Genomic DNA, 19,889 nt, shown 5'->3' on the forward strand with positions numbered 1-19,889 from the left:
AAATCATCCCCATTTGTAATGCCCAATGTACCAGTAATTTCTATCATCTATGTCAATTTCTTAAAATTCTAAGTGTGGAATGTTAATTATCAACTGATATTTTTTATATTTGTTCTTAAATTTGAGAGAAAAGCATTGATTTGATTCAAGAACGTGGCCAAAATTTAGTACTGGGCTTATAGCCGAGTGCACCCTTGTTCCCAGAATGTTCTGAAAAATAGGGGGTGGGCTTATACCTGAAGGTGGGCTTATACCCGGGTTGTTACGGTATATGTAAACCAGCAGATGGTTGCTCATTATTCATGGAATTTGAATTCAGCCCTGCCCATAATTCACACCAGCTGTCATAAGGAAGTGTGGCTTTCATACTTTGACAGCAAAACATTTTTTACAAGTTACAATTTTACTGTTTGTGTATTAGTTACAACAACTATTTTTGATTTGGTCATGGTTTTATAATGCAAGGAAAGTATAATGTGAATATATTTTGCAATGGTATGAAATTACTCATAATCACTATGCTTCAAATGTCATCTAGGGGTCTTTTGGTGTTATTGAACTTATTGTAACAGTCGTGTGTTCTTTATAATATTATTATTCGAAAATATAGAGAACAGCCAAAATAAAGAATGTAAAAGTAGGTGACACTTGTGGTCAAAATTTAGTATAATTAAAGACGAATAAGGACTAGTTTGTGTCCGAATGTGCACTCAGGTCAGCAACCAATCACGCCGCTACTTTGCCCTGACGTTAGATGCAAACTAGTCTTTTTAATTCGGTCTCGAATTATACTTACGTTTTCTTGTTATTTACAGGTGTTACTTGTATCTGATGATGCGGAGGTACGTCGTATAATCCGGGCAGCACGCTGGGTACAGGATAGGCTGCAGCTTGTCAAGTCAGTGCAGAGCATGAATGCATTGGTTTCTTCATTCAAAGTAAGTTGTTGACCTGTTTTGAATTTTTTCAAATTATGTTTCTTTACAAAAATGAGTAGGTGTCAAGCAATGTAGATTGAAATTTTTTTCAATGTAACTTTAATTCTGGTCTTTAACTCATGCCCAAAATCAGCAGCTTATTGGCTTGTGCAGTCCTGCATGCTAATTGTTAAATATTTTCAATCATCACACAGCATATGTTGGAATGACACAGTCATTATCGCAATCAGCATTTGCATATATGCAATGTTGTTTGAGTATACTGCATACACACATTGATTGAGCAGACCACTATGTTTCAGTATATGGCTAATAATTTGCATTACTTGCGGAACCTTTGATGGGATTTAAATTCTTTGGATGAAAGTAAGTGTCACCTGTCAACATTATAGTATGGTTGCCCAGAAGCATCTGTCATCAATGATTTCTATTTGTTATGTGGCTTTTATAGTGATTAGTGATAATTTGCTAAACAATTCTTACTTGGTAGGATGATTGACTATAATCGCCTCTTGTGCTGTATAGTTTTGTGTGAGACTATTTGCATACAGTCAGTCATGAATGTGATTATTTGCATATTTTTTGTATCTACAAACCTTTGCTTTGATCACCTTAATTATGAACCACATAATTCTAGTTGGAACAAACATAGATGTGGTAATGAAGCAAAAAAATGGTGAACATGAAAGCAATCTGATAAAGATCTGCAAAGTGATGCTGTCAAATTCAGAAACCATTACTTAACCTACGTATGCTATCAGTCAACACTGGGGATAGCAATTTACACTCACTTGGTGAACCTACAAAATATGTGAATGTGAATTGCAACAGAACTGTGGAATTTTGTTTTACAATATTTGCTTTTATTATAACAAAGTATAAGTCTGTTATCAGGTCAAAAGTCAAAAAGATTGTGACTTAATACAGTCACTCGCTCACTGATGAAAGATGGAGTACCATCTGAAAATTCTGAGGTAGGAATAAATTCTGAGATAGGAATAAATTCTGTGGTATGAATAAATTCTGAGGTAGGAATAAATTCCGAGGTATGAATAAATTCAGAGGTAGAAATAAATTCCGAGGTAGGAATGAATTCAGAGGTAGCAATAAATTCCAAGGTAGGAATGAATGAATTCAGAGGTAGCAATAAATTCCAAGGTAGGAATGAATGAATTCAGAGGTAGCAATAAATTCCAAGGTAGGAATGAATGAATTCAGAGGTAGCAATAAATTCCAAGGTAGGAATGAATGAATTCAGAGGTAGCAATAAATTCTGAGGTAGGAATGAATTCAGAGGTAGCGATAAATTCCGAGGTAGGAATGAATTCAGAGGTAGCAATAAATTCCAAGGTAGGAATGAATTCAGAGGTAGCAATAAATTCCAAGGTAGGAATGAATTCAGAGGTAGCAATAAATTCTGAGGTAGGAATGAATTCGGAGGTAGCAATAAATTCCGAGGTAGGAATGAATTCAGAGGTAGCAATAAATTCCAAGGTAGGAATGAATTCAGAGGTAGCAATAAATTCCAAGGTAGGCATGAATTCTTTGTGGATCAAAAGTCTAAATCAAAATCAAAGTATAATGTTCTTTAGGCAAACAAAGTGAAATTAGTATTTGGTATTGATATACTTTGCTAACTGAAGTTTTATCAAAATTTGATCAATGCAATCATAAAATTATACATAAAATTATACATATAGAGAGAGAATACGTGCATTTGTTTGTATTTTAAGTATATTAATATGGTATTGACAATGATGCGAACAGTCACAGGTGCACTCGGTATGATATGTGGAAAATCAATAATGATGTGTGAAAAATGGTAATTGGTAGGATAGCAGTGAATTTCTAACATTTGGTTAACATTTAACAAAATCACTAATTCAGCATGTAGCCTGAGACTGTATGCTTAAAATGTGTTCACTTTGGCATATGAAGAGTCATAATTGGGAGGTAACTTACAGAAATAAGTTTAAATGAAGTCACAAAATGTTTAGAATAGTGAATTTAAAAATGTGTGCTCCATTGAAAATAAAATATTGTAGGTTTATTTGTAAATTTTCCATTTGACAGGAGAAAACAATGTGCATACATATTACAAGATGTATCATAATGATATTGGCAGAGTACAAGACCATTTACAGTAGAATGTAATAGCTGCCATTTGCTATATATTTCAATGTACTTGATCAGTAACACATGAAGAACCCTAACTACATGTAAAGGTGATATCTTGGGTTAGATTATAATGATAGACAAAGATAAAAAGACTAGTTTGCGTCTGACGTCATCTGTCAATCAAACTCCGAGCACGGTTTGTTTACAAGTGTCGTGATGATATGAGTTGCTGAACACGGCGGTAAAAGCGGGCGCCTTATTGCTAATTTTGCACCTTTTAACTTACAAACCATCTCAAAAGTTAGGTCTTAATAGTAGGAAACTTTTTTTGGCGAAGGCACCATGTCCACAATGCCTAGAAAAGTTGCTTTTTGCCTTGTAAGAGTACGTAATTTTCGCCATTCACTGCTATTCCTTTTCTCCGATCGGCACCAGCCAGATGAATCGACCTTCCTTGTACGCGCTATCAGCCAATCAAGGATCGTAGAGAATTTGATTGACAGTGACGTCAGACGCAAACTAGTCTTCTTATCTTTGTCTTTCATTATAGTGGTCATCAGGAAAGTAATACAGAACATCAACAATTTACAATGAGGGCATTGTGTTGCAAACAATAGGTGTTTTACATAAGGAAGCTATTTTGTTCAATTGTACTTATGATGGTCTAATTGGTCTTGCATTCTGCCCACTCTGCCTCCCTTTTCAATGATATCCCATTTATTTGTTGTTGCTCACATTACTGTAACAAAATTTCTTGCACTTCTAAATTCTGTCATTCCAAATGGAAAAAAAACCTTTTTGAAATTATCAAAATTGATCATTGATATATATTGTGTAGTGATTTGTAAAACTAACTTAACTAAATCAAAATATGATTACTATTTCCATAGGGATTTTCAGAATCAGTAATGCTGTTATCAAGTCTATGTGATAGAAGACAACAGGATCTTACTCAAAAACAGAAGAAAGAACAAATTTTAAGTGCTCTGACAACATTGAAGAAAGCTGTACCATCCCTAAGCTCAGCCATGCAGATGTATGTGAAATATCCACACAATGCACAGGCTAAGGTAAGAAAGAAATGGTTTGTAAACATATGGTTCATAGGTTGGGAGTGAAATTGTATAAAATAATGCATGCATGCTGAGATGTTGATATGTCTAATGCACAAGCCAAGCTGGGGGAGTGCATTAGATGTCCCAACACTCAGTACAAGTGCATTATTTTGTACAATTTCTTGTGCAACAAGTAATATGCATTTATTAACCTTTTTCATACATGAGAAAAAAATCCAGTGATTTTTTTTTCTATTTTTATCACAAAATATTGATGGCAAGTGCGAGCAAATATAAATGCATCAACCTGCAAGAAAAATGAACATGTACGAAGGCATTGTGCATAGCATGTGGAGTAAATGCATCAACCCACAAGAAAAGTAAATGTGTTCAAAACCCACTAAGCATTTTACGTGGAGTGTGCACCTGTGCATTATACAATGCACTCCTCGCATTTTTCTAGCATGTATTTAGATTGGTTCTTGGCTTCTCACTATCTTGAGAGTATATGAATTACAGTCATTGGACCAGCAAAATGTGTGTTTGTGTGGGTTTCAAATTTTGTTTGTGGCTTCCTGATTTTCCAAAGTGTAAATTGTCAATTGTAATCGGTAGTTTGACAAATATTCCTGAAATGAGCAGGCATACTTACTGGGTTTACATGCAGGGCTCACTGATTTCTGATTTACAACCCCAATACGATTGAGTCACTGTCCCATGACTGGTATGATGGGAGAATCTTTTTTTCCATCATAGCATAAGACAGTCTTCATTAAAGATGTAGGTTGGCAATCAAGGACTAATTTTGCTAATAACAGGGATGTGAGAGTTCCTCTTTTCAGCTGATTTCCTCTTTTTTTGTTGCCAAAATTTACGCGTTTTTCTTTTATTTTCAGCCCATATTTGGCGTTTGTACCCTGATTTTACACTGTTTTTAGTGATTTTCCTCGTTTTCGGTCTGTGGCCTCTCACACCCCTGTAATAAGGACTTAGGGAACAAAGTGATTGTTGCCAAAACTTTGTGCTCCTTGAATATGAGGGCAAGCCTCTACTCTTCTACCACCACCAGTGATTTGCCAAATATTGCCCAATCTAAAGCAAAGGACCATAAAAATAAGCAAACCCCATAGTGTATTTCCTTGTGGTGATAAAATAAATAATTGAAATCAATTTGATTGTTTGTATTTTAGGCAAGTAGAGACTATACCATGCGTCAAGTATCAGGAGCCATTGAGGACATCATACATGCTATACAGAAAACACCACAAGATACAAAGCAAGAGCTGTCAGACACAAGAGAGCCAGGACATTTTACAACTAGAATTCAAAAGGTATAAATCTCTTCACTTCTCTTGCATTACAGGTAATATGAGTAGGTGACATATAAAAAAAAACTCCAGAAAATTTAAATTCTTGACCAGGATTTGAACATGGAAATCAAATCCTGCTCAAGGTTGGGAATGTTTTCTCTTTTAGCCAACTGGAGGGACAGAATTAACTCATAATCAGATCTTGGAATATATCACCTAGTTTGTTACTCAAATGTTCCATGTGTAAAATGGATATGCAGCTAGGTCACAATGTACATATAATATTTAATCAATCATAACATAGATTTGTGTAGTAGTTTCCAATCAAATGGCCAAAGATTTATTACTTTTATATAGTATTCTTAGTCAGTGGGAGTGGTCTAGTTCGTAGACACATTTCTGATTGGACAATCGCATGATTTCGGGTGCCGGCTATCAGGCCGTAGACGACCCCACGTCATCATGCATTTTGATAATGCGTTACACGCGTGTAGAGGTGCGCGTATTTATCGCGCTGGGTGCGTAGACTAGTGCGGAATACGCGAACGCGCTAGCAATACGCGTAACAGAATACGTGAAGTTGTAAACAAGTTTTGTTCATTTTATAATGAGGGGAGTTTTTATGACGGTAACTTAGTTTTTGCTTAAAAAATTTGTTTACAGTTATTAAAATAATATTTAACTGACTAAGAATGAGAATTCTAAATTTAACTGACTAAGAATGAGTATCGTAGTGGATACCGCGCAGCCGGCATCCACTACTCAAAATATTGGACCTGCCTGTCGTCTATCACACGGTAGAGGATAGGCAAAAAAATTCCTATCGTTTATTCTCTAAGTATTTGTACCACAAAAGGTAGGAACTAGCCCATGGGAATTGATTGTATAAGTAAGCTGAAATGTAGCGGCATCAACCTAGGTAAAGCATGCAAAGAGGGCACAGTATTTTCAAATCTACGTATTAGTAATTTATGGTAGTACTTGGTGCTATTGGAATAAGTCCTGCAAATATGTTTCTTACTCTGTTCCCTTTGATTTAAAGCTTATTTGAATAATATTGGTAAATTTTTAAATTTTAGTATCTTTTGGCTTGAAAAAGGAAAATGTTCATTCCAATGCCGACATAACATGATTGGTAGCTGAGCACTCATCATGTCAATATTCCCTATTTGTATTAGGGATGACCAATGAACCATCAACTTGATTAGAACACTCCCATAGACATGCAGGGAGCTCAACTGTGCACTGCTTGCACAGACATTTCTAAATTGATCTCATTCTTTTATTTTTCAATATTTTTCTGTAAAATTTGGGGAGGTTACTGCCAATTATATTTTAACTATCTTGCAAATTACAGCAACATAACTTATTTTGTTTTTCTGTAAGTGCGAGTCAAAATTGGTCCATCGCCACAGTGCGCTTAATTGCCAGTGGCTGAGTTTAGCACTGCTCAAGAATGGCACAAAATATTCAAATCAGTAAGAAAAAAAAAAAACGTGGCCTACTGAGCTGTAATTTGGCAGAGTTGCCAGTAATACCTCTATCATACCCTCTGTAAAAAGGTTAAAAAATTGAACAAGTAGATCTCGAGTTACAAATTAAATCACCAGCTTCCCTTTGGAATTTTTATATTCCTTTCAAATCATGTTAAGAAGACACCTTTCTGAACATAAATGTGAAGTTTCGTGCTCATTCGATGTATTGTTCACCTGATCTTAACCCTAAACGTTTTCTTATATTTAGGCCTATAACATCTACAACTTGCTGCTGGCTATACCTTGTTTAGGACTTTCAAAAGAAGTACCTGAATGTGCAACCATAACTGTTTCAAAATAGCCCGCGATAGTCATGCAGGTAACTCCGAGGTCAAGCATTGAATTGGTTTGAACAAAGATACTCATAATGTATTGAGTGCTACTTTGGTTTGAATGAGGAATACTACAGGAATACACATGAGCATGATGAGGATAATCTCTATTGTTGTGAATGAGTCAATGACCTTCAAAACTTAAGATTTTGTTTACATACACCTACTAATTGGTCATATTAAACCCAATAACATTGAAATTCTTGGTTGTGAAAAAAAAGTTCACCTACTTAGTGCAATTTTGATTTTGTGCCATATCGGCTATCTTGGATGATTTTTGGCAAATGTCCTCTAAATGCATGATTTCAATGCCTTGGTTTGAAAAAATAAGTTATGCCAGTGACTAGTTAAGTGCCATTTCATAAGAAACACCTTTGCTACTTTCTCAATATGCTTGTTTCATGTTTGCAAATATGTTGAAATAAAGAAATATATAAAGGTAAATATATGCTTATGCCAATTTTGCTCCCAACTGCTATTTTTGGACCTTGTCATTTTATTTCGTTCCAATGACCGGTCAGAATGGGAAACTTTGATAATTCATAATTCGAAAAGTTTTTGACCGATTTTGACCATTTAACCACCAGAATACTTCTGTTGATTAGTTCTACTCAGAAAACAATCTTTTGTAGCAATAGGGTCAACATGAAATTTTGATGGTTATCCCTACTTATATTGTTACAGATAGTACTATTTCTGTCACCAAACCAGCGTCTTTCATTGGACCCAGAATTTGACTGTTTGCTGGAGGGGGTTGTCAGACACAGTATGGCAGTAGCATCACTCTCCAGGGAAAAAGTACGAAATGAAATTGTGAATACATCGAAACAAGTAAGTAACATAACCTTGGATCAGGATTGGCAATAAAATAAATAAATCTTGGCGATTTAAGGTTATACGATGTATTGTTGGTCGAAGCAGCAGTAAAAAAGTAGTTTACAGCATCTTGTGAATGGTAGTGAGCTTTAGCAAAAATTGCACTGCTCAATTCATAGCGAGCGTGTAGAAGAATTAAAATATCACAGATATCCTTTTGTAGGTCCTGTGGTTCTTGAGTTATGTTGTAAAGAGGGCTGAAACAACAACACTTTTGTAAAACATACATAACACATTTAACAACAATAAATTAAGCAAGTTTTCAAAGTATAGGATTTGTAGAATGAACTTTTGCAAAACACCATAGTGTTATTTTTCAATAATATATTGATTCAGATAATGAAAATCAACTTTTTTGGCTGCTTCGACCAACAATACCTCGTATACCCTTAATACAGCACACAATATGAATTACACTGCTACTGAGATACATCAGAATCATTTACATCAACAAGGGCGTGACCGGTAGCGCAGCTGCTCTCAGGATTTGTACTGGAATCACCCCTAACCAGGGTTCGAATTCGTTTAAAAATTTTGCGTGACAGTTTTACTAAAGCATATACTAAAGCACTATAAAAATGCTATACAAATGCAAAATTGGGTAGCAGTTGCTTCAAAATAAGGAGCAAACTGCCAGGCAATACAGCCGAATTCGAACCCTGCCCCCAACAGCCGTTTCGTGATTATGAGTCGAAGTCTTTACCCCTGACACCACCTGTAGCTATAGGAGAAACCTGAGGCAATGTTGTAGGGAAAACATTGGAAACAAAAAGAAAATGAGGGAAAAGCTACAAGACAGCCAAACAATTTCAAGATTAAAGATAATTACTAAATAAATGAGCAAATAAGCAAACACAAACCAAATGTATTAGCCCACACCCCACCCAAATGTGATGCAATCAAGCAAAATGAGTCGGATGTCGGGAATATTGATTTTGAGATATAACCAATATTAGTATTCAACTTCCTTTGTATTTTATTGTTCTGAGCAACACTAAAATGGCTATAACACTGGAACCATAAGTCTAATTATGATGGGGTTTTCAGCAAAATAAAGCTCGGAGAATAGCTCATGTAGTAAGATTAAAAACTGAATTTTGATTTTGATCGACATCAGACTCATTTTGCTTGATCGCATCACAAATGTTTGTCTCTCAAACATTTTGCAAAAAACCAAAAAAAAAAAAAAAAACACACCCAAAACAATCTAAATGCTACACAGAATATGTGTGCGTGTTTTTAGCCCACTTCTTCTGATTTTTTGCTGCTACATGACTACTTCAAAATTAAAAACAAAAAGCCAGTAAAAGGTCCAGCGCACAGGGCTACACATTAGAATGTCTTCACATACTTGTATAGGCCAGATTGTTACAGGCATGCATGTGTTTTGAATGGGTTTATGTACTTGTGTTTGAGTTCTGGTGTTGATTTGGATTGGATAATATTATGATCATGGCTAGGGTTAAAACCAATTCAGATATTTACTATTGCTTTTTCTATTCCCAATTTCAAGATTCTGAAGAACAGAAACATTATTCTTGATCAAAGCCAGTCAGTGCAAGACAATCCTGCATTCAAGCAGCTGAGAGCAGATTATGAAGAGAGCTGTGAAACCCTTGCCAAAGAACTATTACTGATAGAGAGATTAGTGAGACAAGCTGTACTCTACCAGGTGGTTGATGTCTTTGTAGAAACAACAGAACCATTGGATAGGATGGTCAAAGCATCTACTGTACGATTAAAGGTGAGTCAAAATTTGTTGTTAAAAATGTGCGTTCATTACACAAAGGTTAGACTAGGAGAGGCCAGACTTCTTATGAACAGACTGACAATTATAGTTCACATTTGCATTAAAATAGAGAGTACATAAGTGTAACACATCCTGGTCAAGTTAATGTGATGCAAAGACAACCCATAAAAGTAGTGTGTGCATGTGCAGTCTTGCTGTGTGTTCCATTTGCTGAGCTGGTTGCTATGCACAATCTTGTACAAAGGGGGACAACAACATGCCCGGGTATTGGACCGAAAGAATATCAAATACATGTTGAGGTACCTTGGTCTGCTGAATAATTGCTACAGATTATAGTTTAAATGATTACCAATTTATCATGTTTTCTTGTTTTCAGGAGAAAGGACCATTGCAAGAGAAGACATGTGTAAGAATCTTGCAGCCATTGGATGATGCCTTACATGACCATGTGGATAGGATGTGTCAGCTGGGAAGCTTTATGGCAGCAAGCTCAACTAATAATAAAAGTATGTATATGCTCTTTGATAGATATTATAGCCATGTTAAGTATTCAGCAAAATCCCTACAGTTAAAGTTTCATTCGAATGAACACAATGGTAGCAGATTGTATTTCAAATATGGGTGGTTGAAAATACTGATCAAACTAATCAAAAGTCATTGTTGGAAATACCAACCAATCAGGAGTGTGTTGGATATTGATGCACACACTTCTATGCACGCATTATGCAGTGAAGTGTATGCGGTGATTATCACCCTGTGTTCATTCAAATTACTGTATATGGGCAATTCCAAGCGTTGCGGAATGATGCAAACTGCCTTTGTACGAATTTCTTTTTGATGCAGCAGCCAAATATGTATTAACAGCACAAGGTGAATAGCATAATGTTAAAGTATTTTTGGTTAGTGAATGATTAAGGTAGGAGAAACTTTTCCAAACCACCCTAATTTCCTAATTTGCATATGCAAAGTTCAAGCGTTCTTGGAATGATGCGCACGGGACCAGTATTTTTTGCACTAAAACATTTTTGACAAACTCTGTGAGTTTAGTAATCTGAGATATTAAATTTGCCACTTAATCTAAAGCTTAGGATGTAAACTGACAATTGTCAGTATCGATTAAAAAAAAATTTGGGCATCGTCTCTTTATGCCAAATTTTCCGACACTAGGTCACGCTATGGAATGATGCAAGGAGCGTTATGGAATGATGCTGTGTGTAAAATCCATAGAAAATGAAAAGCAGTCCATGTTTGAAAATAAAATAAATAGATCAATAAATTTGAGTAAATTGTGTTTTATATACTTGGCTACTTATGTTAGCTGACAAATATCAATATTTATCCAAAATATTTATCACTGATTTTTTAAATCAGATAACTTGTGTTGCATGGTCACATTTTGAAACTAAAATTATGTCAACATTTTGCTAGTCTAAAATTCTTGGAAGTGAAATTTAGCACTGGGCGTTAGCCATAGGATGTAACATAACAACTATCACCATCTATCAAGAAATAATCATCACTGTTTTTATTTTATCGTAAATTTAAAGAAAAATCCTTGCAATCCATGAATCCTTATGGCATTGCGGAATGATGCAGGGGGTTTTGTGGAGTTATGTCACTTACAATGGTTCAGGCAATGCTGAAACATCAATTACTGTAAAGATAATTCTGTGCAATGCATTTCAGAAAGTTCTAACCCAAAATTGTGAATATTTTTTTTCAAACGGGCACATTATGAATTATGCATCATTCCGCAACGCTATGGAATGATGCAACTTTAATTGGTCGTTACCGCCGCAAATTAGACTTTTTGAAAATTATTTTTGGGTCATTGGATAGGGATGAATAAATTTGCTTTGCATTCTAGTTTCAATGAAAATCAACCTTATTTTAAAATTGCAGTGGTAATAAATGATACTTTTGCGTTGGAATGATGCTTTTAATCGTAAAATTGGTACTCAAACGATGCTGACGAAGCTACACGTTATAAAATTTGAAAATTTCTGGTGTTTATATTTTGAGCTGCTTATAAGCTTTATATTCACATGCATAATTTGTTTCCAAAATTTTACAGTACAGAGCAGTTGCTGTGTTTTTAGTTTTGCTGCTTTTACCAGTCAAGAATATGCAAATTTATGCAAATTAGGATGTTTTTCTAACAATGGACACCATTTCCTCCTAAAAAAGTACGTTTTCAGAAAATATAGCTTTTTAGCTACAATATGAGACCAAAATCACATACTTGGACTTGATTTTTAAATTTTGACAATTTGGGCGAGGTTGCTTGGAATTGACCATATAGTAAAATGCAGGTATATAAGAGAAAGAGATTATGATTGTCATGGTTAGAACCACACTAAAGTTTTCTGTTAGTATAATCTGTAGAAATAGACATGATTTGTTGGGGGTTTTTTTGCTGAAAAATGAAAAAAGTGTCTCATAGTTTCTATGTATTCATCATTCTCAGCAGCCATATGTAAGACTTTCATTTCAGGGAAATCAATATCAATCCACAGTTTTTGAGGCCTGCATATTGGATACTAATCAACTATAGAAGTAGCCAGAAAAAAAGGCATGCAAGAAGAGTTTGAGGATGGGAAAATTTGAGGATGGTAACAAGTCGAAGCTTATTATTAAAATTCAGAATGTCAAACCCAAGCAAATGCACATTAGTCAAAGAAAATGACTGTATGGCTGTGAAGTTGCTTACTATGTAATTGTGTAACTTTCAGCAACAACCAGAGGTTATTTTAAATAGTAGCACTGTTTTATTGATTGTTTTATCTCTCCTACAGGGGTTAATGTGATTCTGTCAGCAGTGAATGCATTAGAGGTAGTTGATCCAGAAGTCTACCCAGGATGCATTGCTGTGAGACAAGACAACTATGATAAGGGTGCTGTAGAACATCTGAAACTAATCCATAGGGAATGGTGCAATGAAGTGCGAAGGCTTGTGGGAAGTATTGATGACTTGGTGGATGTAGAGAGATTTGTGGAATTATCAGGTAATTACTGTCCTGACATTTTATACAATGTTAGCCATGAGCATAATGCTGTGGGAATGGTTTATGTCTGGCATATTTAGGTGAAGATATGAACCATAATTGGCATATCAGCCATATGTAACTATGGTGGACTACTACCTGATTATCCTATTAAAAGTATCCTAACACTTTTGATGAGGATTGTAGGTCTAGTTCTTATATGCAAGTTTTTAGCATAATTATCACCCTGTTTCTTCCTCAGAAACAAGCATGGAAAGTGATGTTGAGGAATGCAGACAAGCAGGCAATATGGCGGATGCTGTGTTACTAGGTGAAGCAGCCAATAGGTTGCTAGGGCGTGCCAAGCGAGTCATGCAAGTTGCTACCAAACATGTTGATAATAGTGACGATCCACTCTACAGGAATGGCCTGCAGGTTCATATTAATAGCCTTAAACAATGTAAGTAAAGAAAAGGAATAAAACAAATTCTAGAGTGACTTTTATTTTGTAGTGTCGGTGACATTGTACCCACATGGAGAAAAAAAATCCAGCATTGAACATTAATATCAGAGTTGTATTAAGTTTAGTGCAATGATTTAAGCATGATTCGTTACTAAATTAAATACAATTGCCTTTATGTCACCATGCCACAGCAATAACACTGGTTAAAAATGGTGCCCACAATGCAGTCACAGTGATCCGTAACAAGAGAACACAAGGACAACTAGGGGAGCGATGCGATCACATGATGGAGTGTGTGCATGACGTGAGATTAGCTATTAGTGGTACAAATCATCCAGACATTCTTAGTCATACCAGGGAAAATGTCAGAAAGGAGAGGAGATCTAGAGCTTCAGGTTGGTATTGATTTCTAACTTCTTAATTTACCAGATCAACTAATAATATAGAAGTTAACACCCTACTCTTTTTGATGCTGACTAAACTGAATAGCAATCCACGTATATCTGTTTAACATTCCTAACAAAGTATCATGATGTGACTATTACATTTGATTGTCCAACATAAATGGGCTGTAAAGTCTCCATTTGAAATTTTTGAACAGGCAAATATTGAACAGGCAAATTCTCTTCAAATAAGTTTTACAGTGATATTTTCCATATTGCTTGTTACGAAGGTGGTAAAAAGTTAAGAAATAGGCATAGGAATTCTTCTATTGTTCATTGAAAAGTTCAATGAACCATACCAATGGACCACATCATACTCTTTACCCCCAGATGAAATAAGGCATATTTTACTCAAAATTTTTCTCCACCAAATAACAACCTAATACTCTTGTGAGAGTGATAGCAAAGTGATTGATCCCTAGAAAACTGGGTGGCACCAGAATGTTATTGACCACTTCCCATTGGCTACCACAAGCAATAGAGCTTAACCTCACTGGTCTTGCATAAAGCTGTAACTAAACGATATGGCGATATCAATCAATCTATTGATTGTCCAAGCACTGGAGTCCAAGCTTGGACCAGTTTATTTCAAAGGAGGTAAATCTTGTTTATTGTCTAGATGCAATAAACTTATAATAATCACTTATTATATATAATCACTAGTGTGTTTGTGAATCTAAATTTGTTTTTCTCAGATTTTCCCGAGTATGAATCTTCCAAAGCAAGACAAGCTGATCTTGAGGACAGATATCTCAACCATCTGAGACCGACATATCCTGTCAACGGAGGTAGTTTTCTTGATGACTTGGGTCCTGTGGACTTGGAGGAGAGTTATCTCAGTAAACCTACAGATGATTCAAGTCGTCTGCTGGCAGGGGCTGGGATTGCTGGATTGAATTTATCTTCACACAGTCAAAAGAGAGGTAGGAAATAATGTGAGATTGAAATCCATGGCCAGGTGTGGCCGCTATCTGGGTTGAACTGCATCAATATTTATTACCCTTGCTTAAAAATATTCCTACTTTATTTCTCCCAGGAGTCAAATGGTGTTACATAATGCAGCTGGTCTCTTCTTTGTAGGAAAGTATTTTTCTGCAACGTACACCACTGAAAGAAGACAATAACTTTACAACCACATCTTAACATTGACATTGTTAATCAAAATTGTATGGAAATTGTCATTGTGTCACTCTGCAGTCAAGCGTAGTGAGGGGGATTTTTACAAAGATATAAGAGTTTGGAAAAGCTATGGAGTATGGAGATTTAAAATAATGTATCTCCAGCGTATACCCCGAAATTGACAATAATTGTTGTCTTTTAGTCTGAGTGTTTCAAAGGTTTGCGCATGTGGTTTTTAGCGTGTTTTATCATCACAATGTATTACAAGTAGCATGCACACAAGCAAGAGCAGACAATAATCAATAAGTCTGCTGGGCACATATCAAAATAATTTCCTGGTACACTGTTTTGCCCTACATGGTGGAGACCAAACTAAGTCGATATTTGATATTACTGGTATTTCATTACAATTATATAATTTGACATTTTATCAATAAGCTATTCATGTAAATTTGATATAGAACCTTCCTGACAAGACATTTACATGATGGCCAATTCAGTGCCTTATTTCATAACTTCTTGATGACTTTGATGGAATTTTTCCAACAATATTATAACTTAATTGATGCAATCATTCAGTTAAGTTCAAAGTTTAACAACATTGCCTATCATTAACTTGTTTCTTGTCAATGCAGAAGCACCAGTGAAATTAGCCTATCCTGTCGATCAACTGATGAGGGCTGTATTTACTGAAGATCATGAGAAGTTAGAGAAACGTCGTCAAGAGGTGGAATCAAAGACAAAGTTTCTTGTGAATTTGACTAACAGAGCAGCAGAATGTACACCTTCACAAGAGTTAAAAAGGTGAGGATGAATGAAGGGAGTTCATAGTGATGTGAAAATTGGTGTTTTCATTAAGGTCAGCGAAATTGAGCATTTGTGTCTAATTAATTGTCCAAACGCAGACCAGCCATGTAAATAAGCATGGATTAGCTTGTATGTGAATGTGATGTCACCTTTACTTATATATAGTATTCATCAAATTCCTTCAGCGGCATCTGTCTGCTCTTTTCTGATTATCGCATAAAAAGAACTAGGTCTGACGATGCTACGCAGCTTGAGCAGCAAATGAGGTGCCTATATGATGATGAGGTGATTCAATTAACCAATCAGAACCCCACTTCCGTGTTTATGCCATAAGGTTAAATACCACTAATTATGTATTACACGGGTTTCAATGGGAAAATGTCTAATTTCTGGTTGAATTTTCTCATATTCAGAACTCTCACAGTTCAATGCCACTAATATCAGGTGAAACTATATGATTTAGATGCCAAATGATCAAAAATTCAACATAGGTTGACCTGAGACTTTTCTTGTTTTAACGCACTGAACCGTATACACCTTAAAATGACAGTGCGCCCTCGAAGCTGAAAGTCACAATATGATAGGACAAATATTTACTAAAAACCGAAGCCGTATGTATGAATTTTGGTACTATTACAACAAAAATGTCATATAATGAGAGAAAATGTACCATTTTGAAGCATCAAACTCTAAAAAGTACTTTTTGGCTATATAACTTGATCAATTTCAGCGATTTTAATGCAGTCTTTTGAATGCCATGAAAACAAATAGTTACTCGTCGTATTTTAATGTATCGCCCAGGCCTATTAGTGGTATTTAACCATAAACAGTACCAAATCAGCAGATCGCTGAAGAACCTTGCTGAAAACTAAAGTGAAAGAAAATGCTGCTTTTATTTTAATTGCTGAAGCTGGAACCTGTACAAGACAATTGTTACAAAGGTCAAGACCTAGCTAAGTACACACTCAATATAAACAGTTGTTCATTTCAGGTAATGTTTTAGCTAAGAAAACAACTTATAACCACTTTGATTAGGGAACAAATCAAAAGATCGATGACGTCCTATAAACGAAACTAGTTTCGTTTCTCAGCCGACCCCCTCCCTCCCTGCCAGAAACGTAATAATGAAATGTTGAAAATATTTACATAATAATATTAATGACACATTCTTCAGACCGATGTTTTTGTACAAACGTAATCGAGTATTTTTACCCCCTCCCCCCTAAAGGAAACTAGTTTCGTTTATAGGACGTCATCGATCTTTTGGTTTGTTCCCTTAGACAAAGTTAGCCAAGCCTAAAGGACAATTGTCATTTGTAAAATTTCTTGTACTTATTTACGGATCAAGGACAAATGGTTTAGCAGAAGATTGATGAAAATATTTTTTTATATATGACAGAAAATTGGAATCCAAAGCCACACGTCTGCAGCAATCTCTAACCCCACTTATGGACAAGGTGGATGCTTGTGCTGCATCTGTTGGGGGAACCATATCTAAAGCAGAAACACAAATCCTGGCAGAGGAGTGGACAATGGCTGCCAATGATGTCATAGCAGTCGTCAAGGAAACCATTGGGGTATGGTCAATGCCGGGGTCAAAGGTTGTTGAGGCAGCTGCAGCAGGGAATACTGCTGTGCTACCCAAACAGGTAATAGCAAATGAATAGCAAGGGGAGCGCTTAATTTTTATTATTATTATTATTAAGCTTTTTTAGTTAAACTAAAATTAGCACACATGTGCCATGGTGATAATCCTCCATTTCAGGCTCCTGTCCTGCTTAAAAATATTTTAACCGTTGTTTTCAGGTAACTTCAATTCTTATGCCCATTATTATATATTTTTTCCGAAAATGTTAGCATCTTCAGACTCTATGTGCACTAAATTTGGCTAAGTTTCAACACTAATAAAATGTCAGTTCCCAAGATTGTACTGTGCAAAATATGTGTGGAACTTACCCACTTCAAACCCCCTCCCCCAGGCCTGCGACTCATAATTCCATGGTTTGATTTATAATAGATGGTAGATGCTGTACAGAATGGACAATAATAACTGAGTGTTTAAAATGTTCAATTATACAAGTGCTGGGGTACTGAATTGGTTGATTTGTTTTCATTTTTGTTTTAATCATTTCATCACAATTGATTTATGTTAAGTTACATGGTAATGTTACATTAAATTTTGTTGTTTTTCATTGCTTTAGTTATCAACATGTCATGTCTCTCAAATGTTATCATGAAACAATATAAAAAGCGTATTTGATTCATAGTAAATAATAGGCCTTTTCATAATAGGCATTTTTATAATCCTGCAAAGCTCATTGATGGGACATACATTTATAAAGGTGGCCCAAATAATATACAGGCGTAAAGTGACCTTACATGGCACATCAGAAATACTGATGAGTGTAGAAGTAAACTGTTAGAACATGACACATGTACACATGTCATAATGAAAATGTCTGCAACCCCTCAGGATGTTCTACATTCATGCATGTTATGATGTATTTACTCAATGATGTCTTATATCTCTTCCACACTAGATTGATTCACTTTATCAACACAAACAAAGTATTCATCATCTAGTGGTAGCTGTGGTAGAGGCTCTCAGTAGTAATCCTAGAAATGAGACCCAACGAGAGCAGAATGACGGGCCTCCTCAGGTGCAGAAAGTACAGCATGTAGCCGCTGATTGGACAAAACTTTTACAAGGACTCGTCGGGAATGCTAATGAAATTGCCATTAATACAGGTATGTTGACTGTGGTCTGTTAGTAGGGTATGACTTGACCTTCCTTAACACTGATAAATGCTTATGAGAGTGAAGAGTATGATGGGAAGTTATGAGGACATTGGTTAGCAAGGCATTATAATATTTGTTATTCTTTTTATGGATGATGAAATAATGGACAATGATTGGGCAAGATTATTGGGTGAAATAGACAAGCAGTGGAGCATTTGCCTTTCAAATCTACCTAAAAAAACCCCATTATAAATGTAAAAGAAGCCCCAAAGTTGAAAAAGATGTCTTCGTCCTTTTTGAATTTGATCCATTTATTAGGGATGCTCATTTCAACACAAAAATATGGAATTTGCATCGTTTCACACAACTACTTTCATAGAATGATGGCCCACAGTCTTTTGCAAGGTCCGCAGGCAATTATGGTCCTTCTTGAAAAGAAATCACATCAAATCACAACTGCACATAATTTATTCAATACAAATAAGATTTTCATATTCTTGGGACATATTGAAAAAAGATGAAGACACACATAAGATTTTTCAACTTTGGGGCTTCTCTTACGTTTGTAAGGGTTTTTTTGGTAGATACCGTATGCTAACAAGTATTTAACGGCACACATTCAGACACGTGGAACTTTCAAAGGAGACTTGAGTCATATCACCTGAGTTGGTGTGTAGGCTAAACATTAAGGATATGTGCAAATGCAATGTGTTCATCACACACTTTTAATGTTTCAGTGTTCAAACAAAAACATTTGTATTGAATTGATTGTTGGCATAATTGGCTTTCATTGCATATGATTTTAAACACAGATGATGTAGTCCTTTTAGATCTCCTGGCAAGTCGTCTGCTGGATTGGTCCGTTAAGCAACTAGAACTCCTGCATGTCATTGACTCGGCAACCCTGGAGCAATCCAAGATGGCTGCCAATCTGGCAACAGTTGCTATGGCTGGCAATAAAGAATCTGTACCAGATCATATTAGGACAGTGAAAGATTTTGGTGCTAGGATGGTGGACATGGCTGATAAGACTTTAATCGGGTATGTGCATTTGCAAAACAAATCAATTTTTGATAATCTAATGGACCTTTAAGTGCTACACTTTAAAAAAATAATTTGTGTTTAGACTGCTAAATGACCAGGTGAATCATGCTGATTTGAAAAGGTCTGTAATCATGGGGCAGGTGTTGTCTGTTCACAGAGGTGATTGAGGAAGCAACATTTCTCTTTCCAAACATGCATGATGATCATGGACATGCAGCTTGAACTAGTGCAAAAGACCTGGTGTCTAGTTGCTGTTGAATGTTGCAATTATGATTTATGAGATTTACACAGGGCCAACTGCTTGAGAGTTTATACATTAGTAGGGGAGCACGGTGGCCTAGCGGAACGGGCGCTGACTCATAATCGGAAGGTTGCG

The 19,889-nt window shown here is 35.8% G+C and overlaps 1 protein-coding gene across 1 annotated transcript in view; it reads left to right on the plus strand.

The window, feature by feature from the left end:
- LOC140148813 (uncharacterized) overlaps positions 1 to 19,889 on the plus strand; it is a 38,907-nt gene that overhangs the window by 8,645 nt on the left and 10,373 nt on the right. The window contains exons 5-18 of the mRNA XM_072170884.1: positions 816 to 938; positions 3,947 to 4,126; positions 5,302 to 5,442; positions 7,973 to 8,119; positions 9,678 to 9,908; positions 10,291 to 10,420; positions 12,710 to 12,919; positions 13,161 to 13,358; positions 13,553 to 13,756; positions 14,500 to 14,727; positions 15,559 to 15,727; positions 17,130 to 17,379; positions 18,271 to 18,478; positions 19,282 to 19,510. Coding sequence (XP_072026985.1) covers positions 816 to 938; positions 3,947 to 4,126; positions 5,302 to 5,442; positions 7,973 to 8,119; positions 9,678 to 9,908; positions 10,291 to 10,420; positions 12,710 to 12,919; positions 13,161 to 13,358; positions 13,553 to 13,756; positions 14,500 to 14,727; positions 15,559 to 15,727; positions 17,130 to 17,379; positions 18,271 to 18,478; positions 19,282 to 19,510 — 2,648 coding nt within the window. The remainder of the gene's footprint in view (positions 1 to 815; positions 939 to 3,946; positions 4,127 to 5,301; positions 5,443 to 7,972; positions 8,120 to 9,677; positions 9,909 to 10,290; positions 10,421 to 12,709; positions 12,920 to 13,160; positions 13,359 to 13,552; positions 13,757 to 14,499; positions 14,728 to 15,558; positions 15,728 to 17,129; positions 17,380 to 18,270; positions 18,479 to 19,281; positions 19,511 to 19,889) is intronic.

This window comes from Amphiura filiformis, chromosome 3 (genome assembly GCF_039555335.1).
Source record: "Amphiura filiformis chromosome 3, Afil_fr2py, whole genome shotgun sequence".
Lineage (NCBI taxonomy): Eukaryota > Metazoa > Echinodermata > Ophiuroidea > Amphilepidida > Amphiuridae > Amphiura > Amphiura filiformis.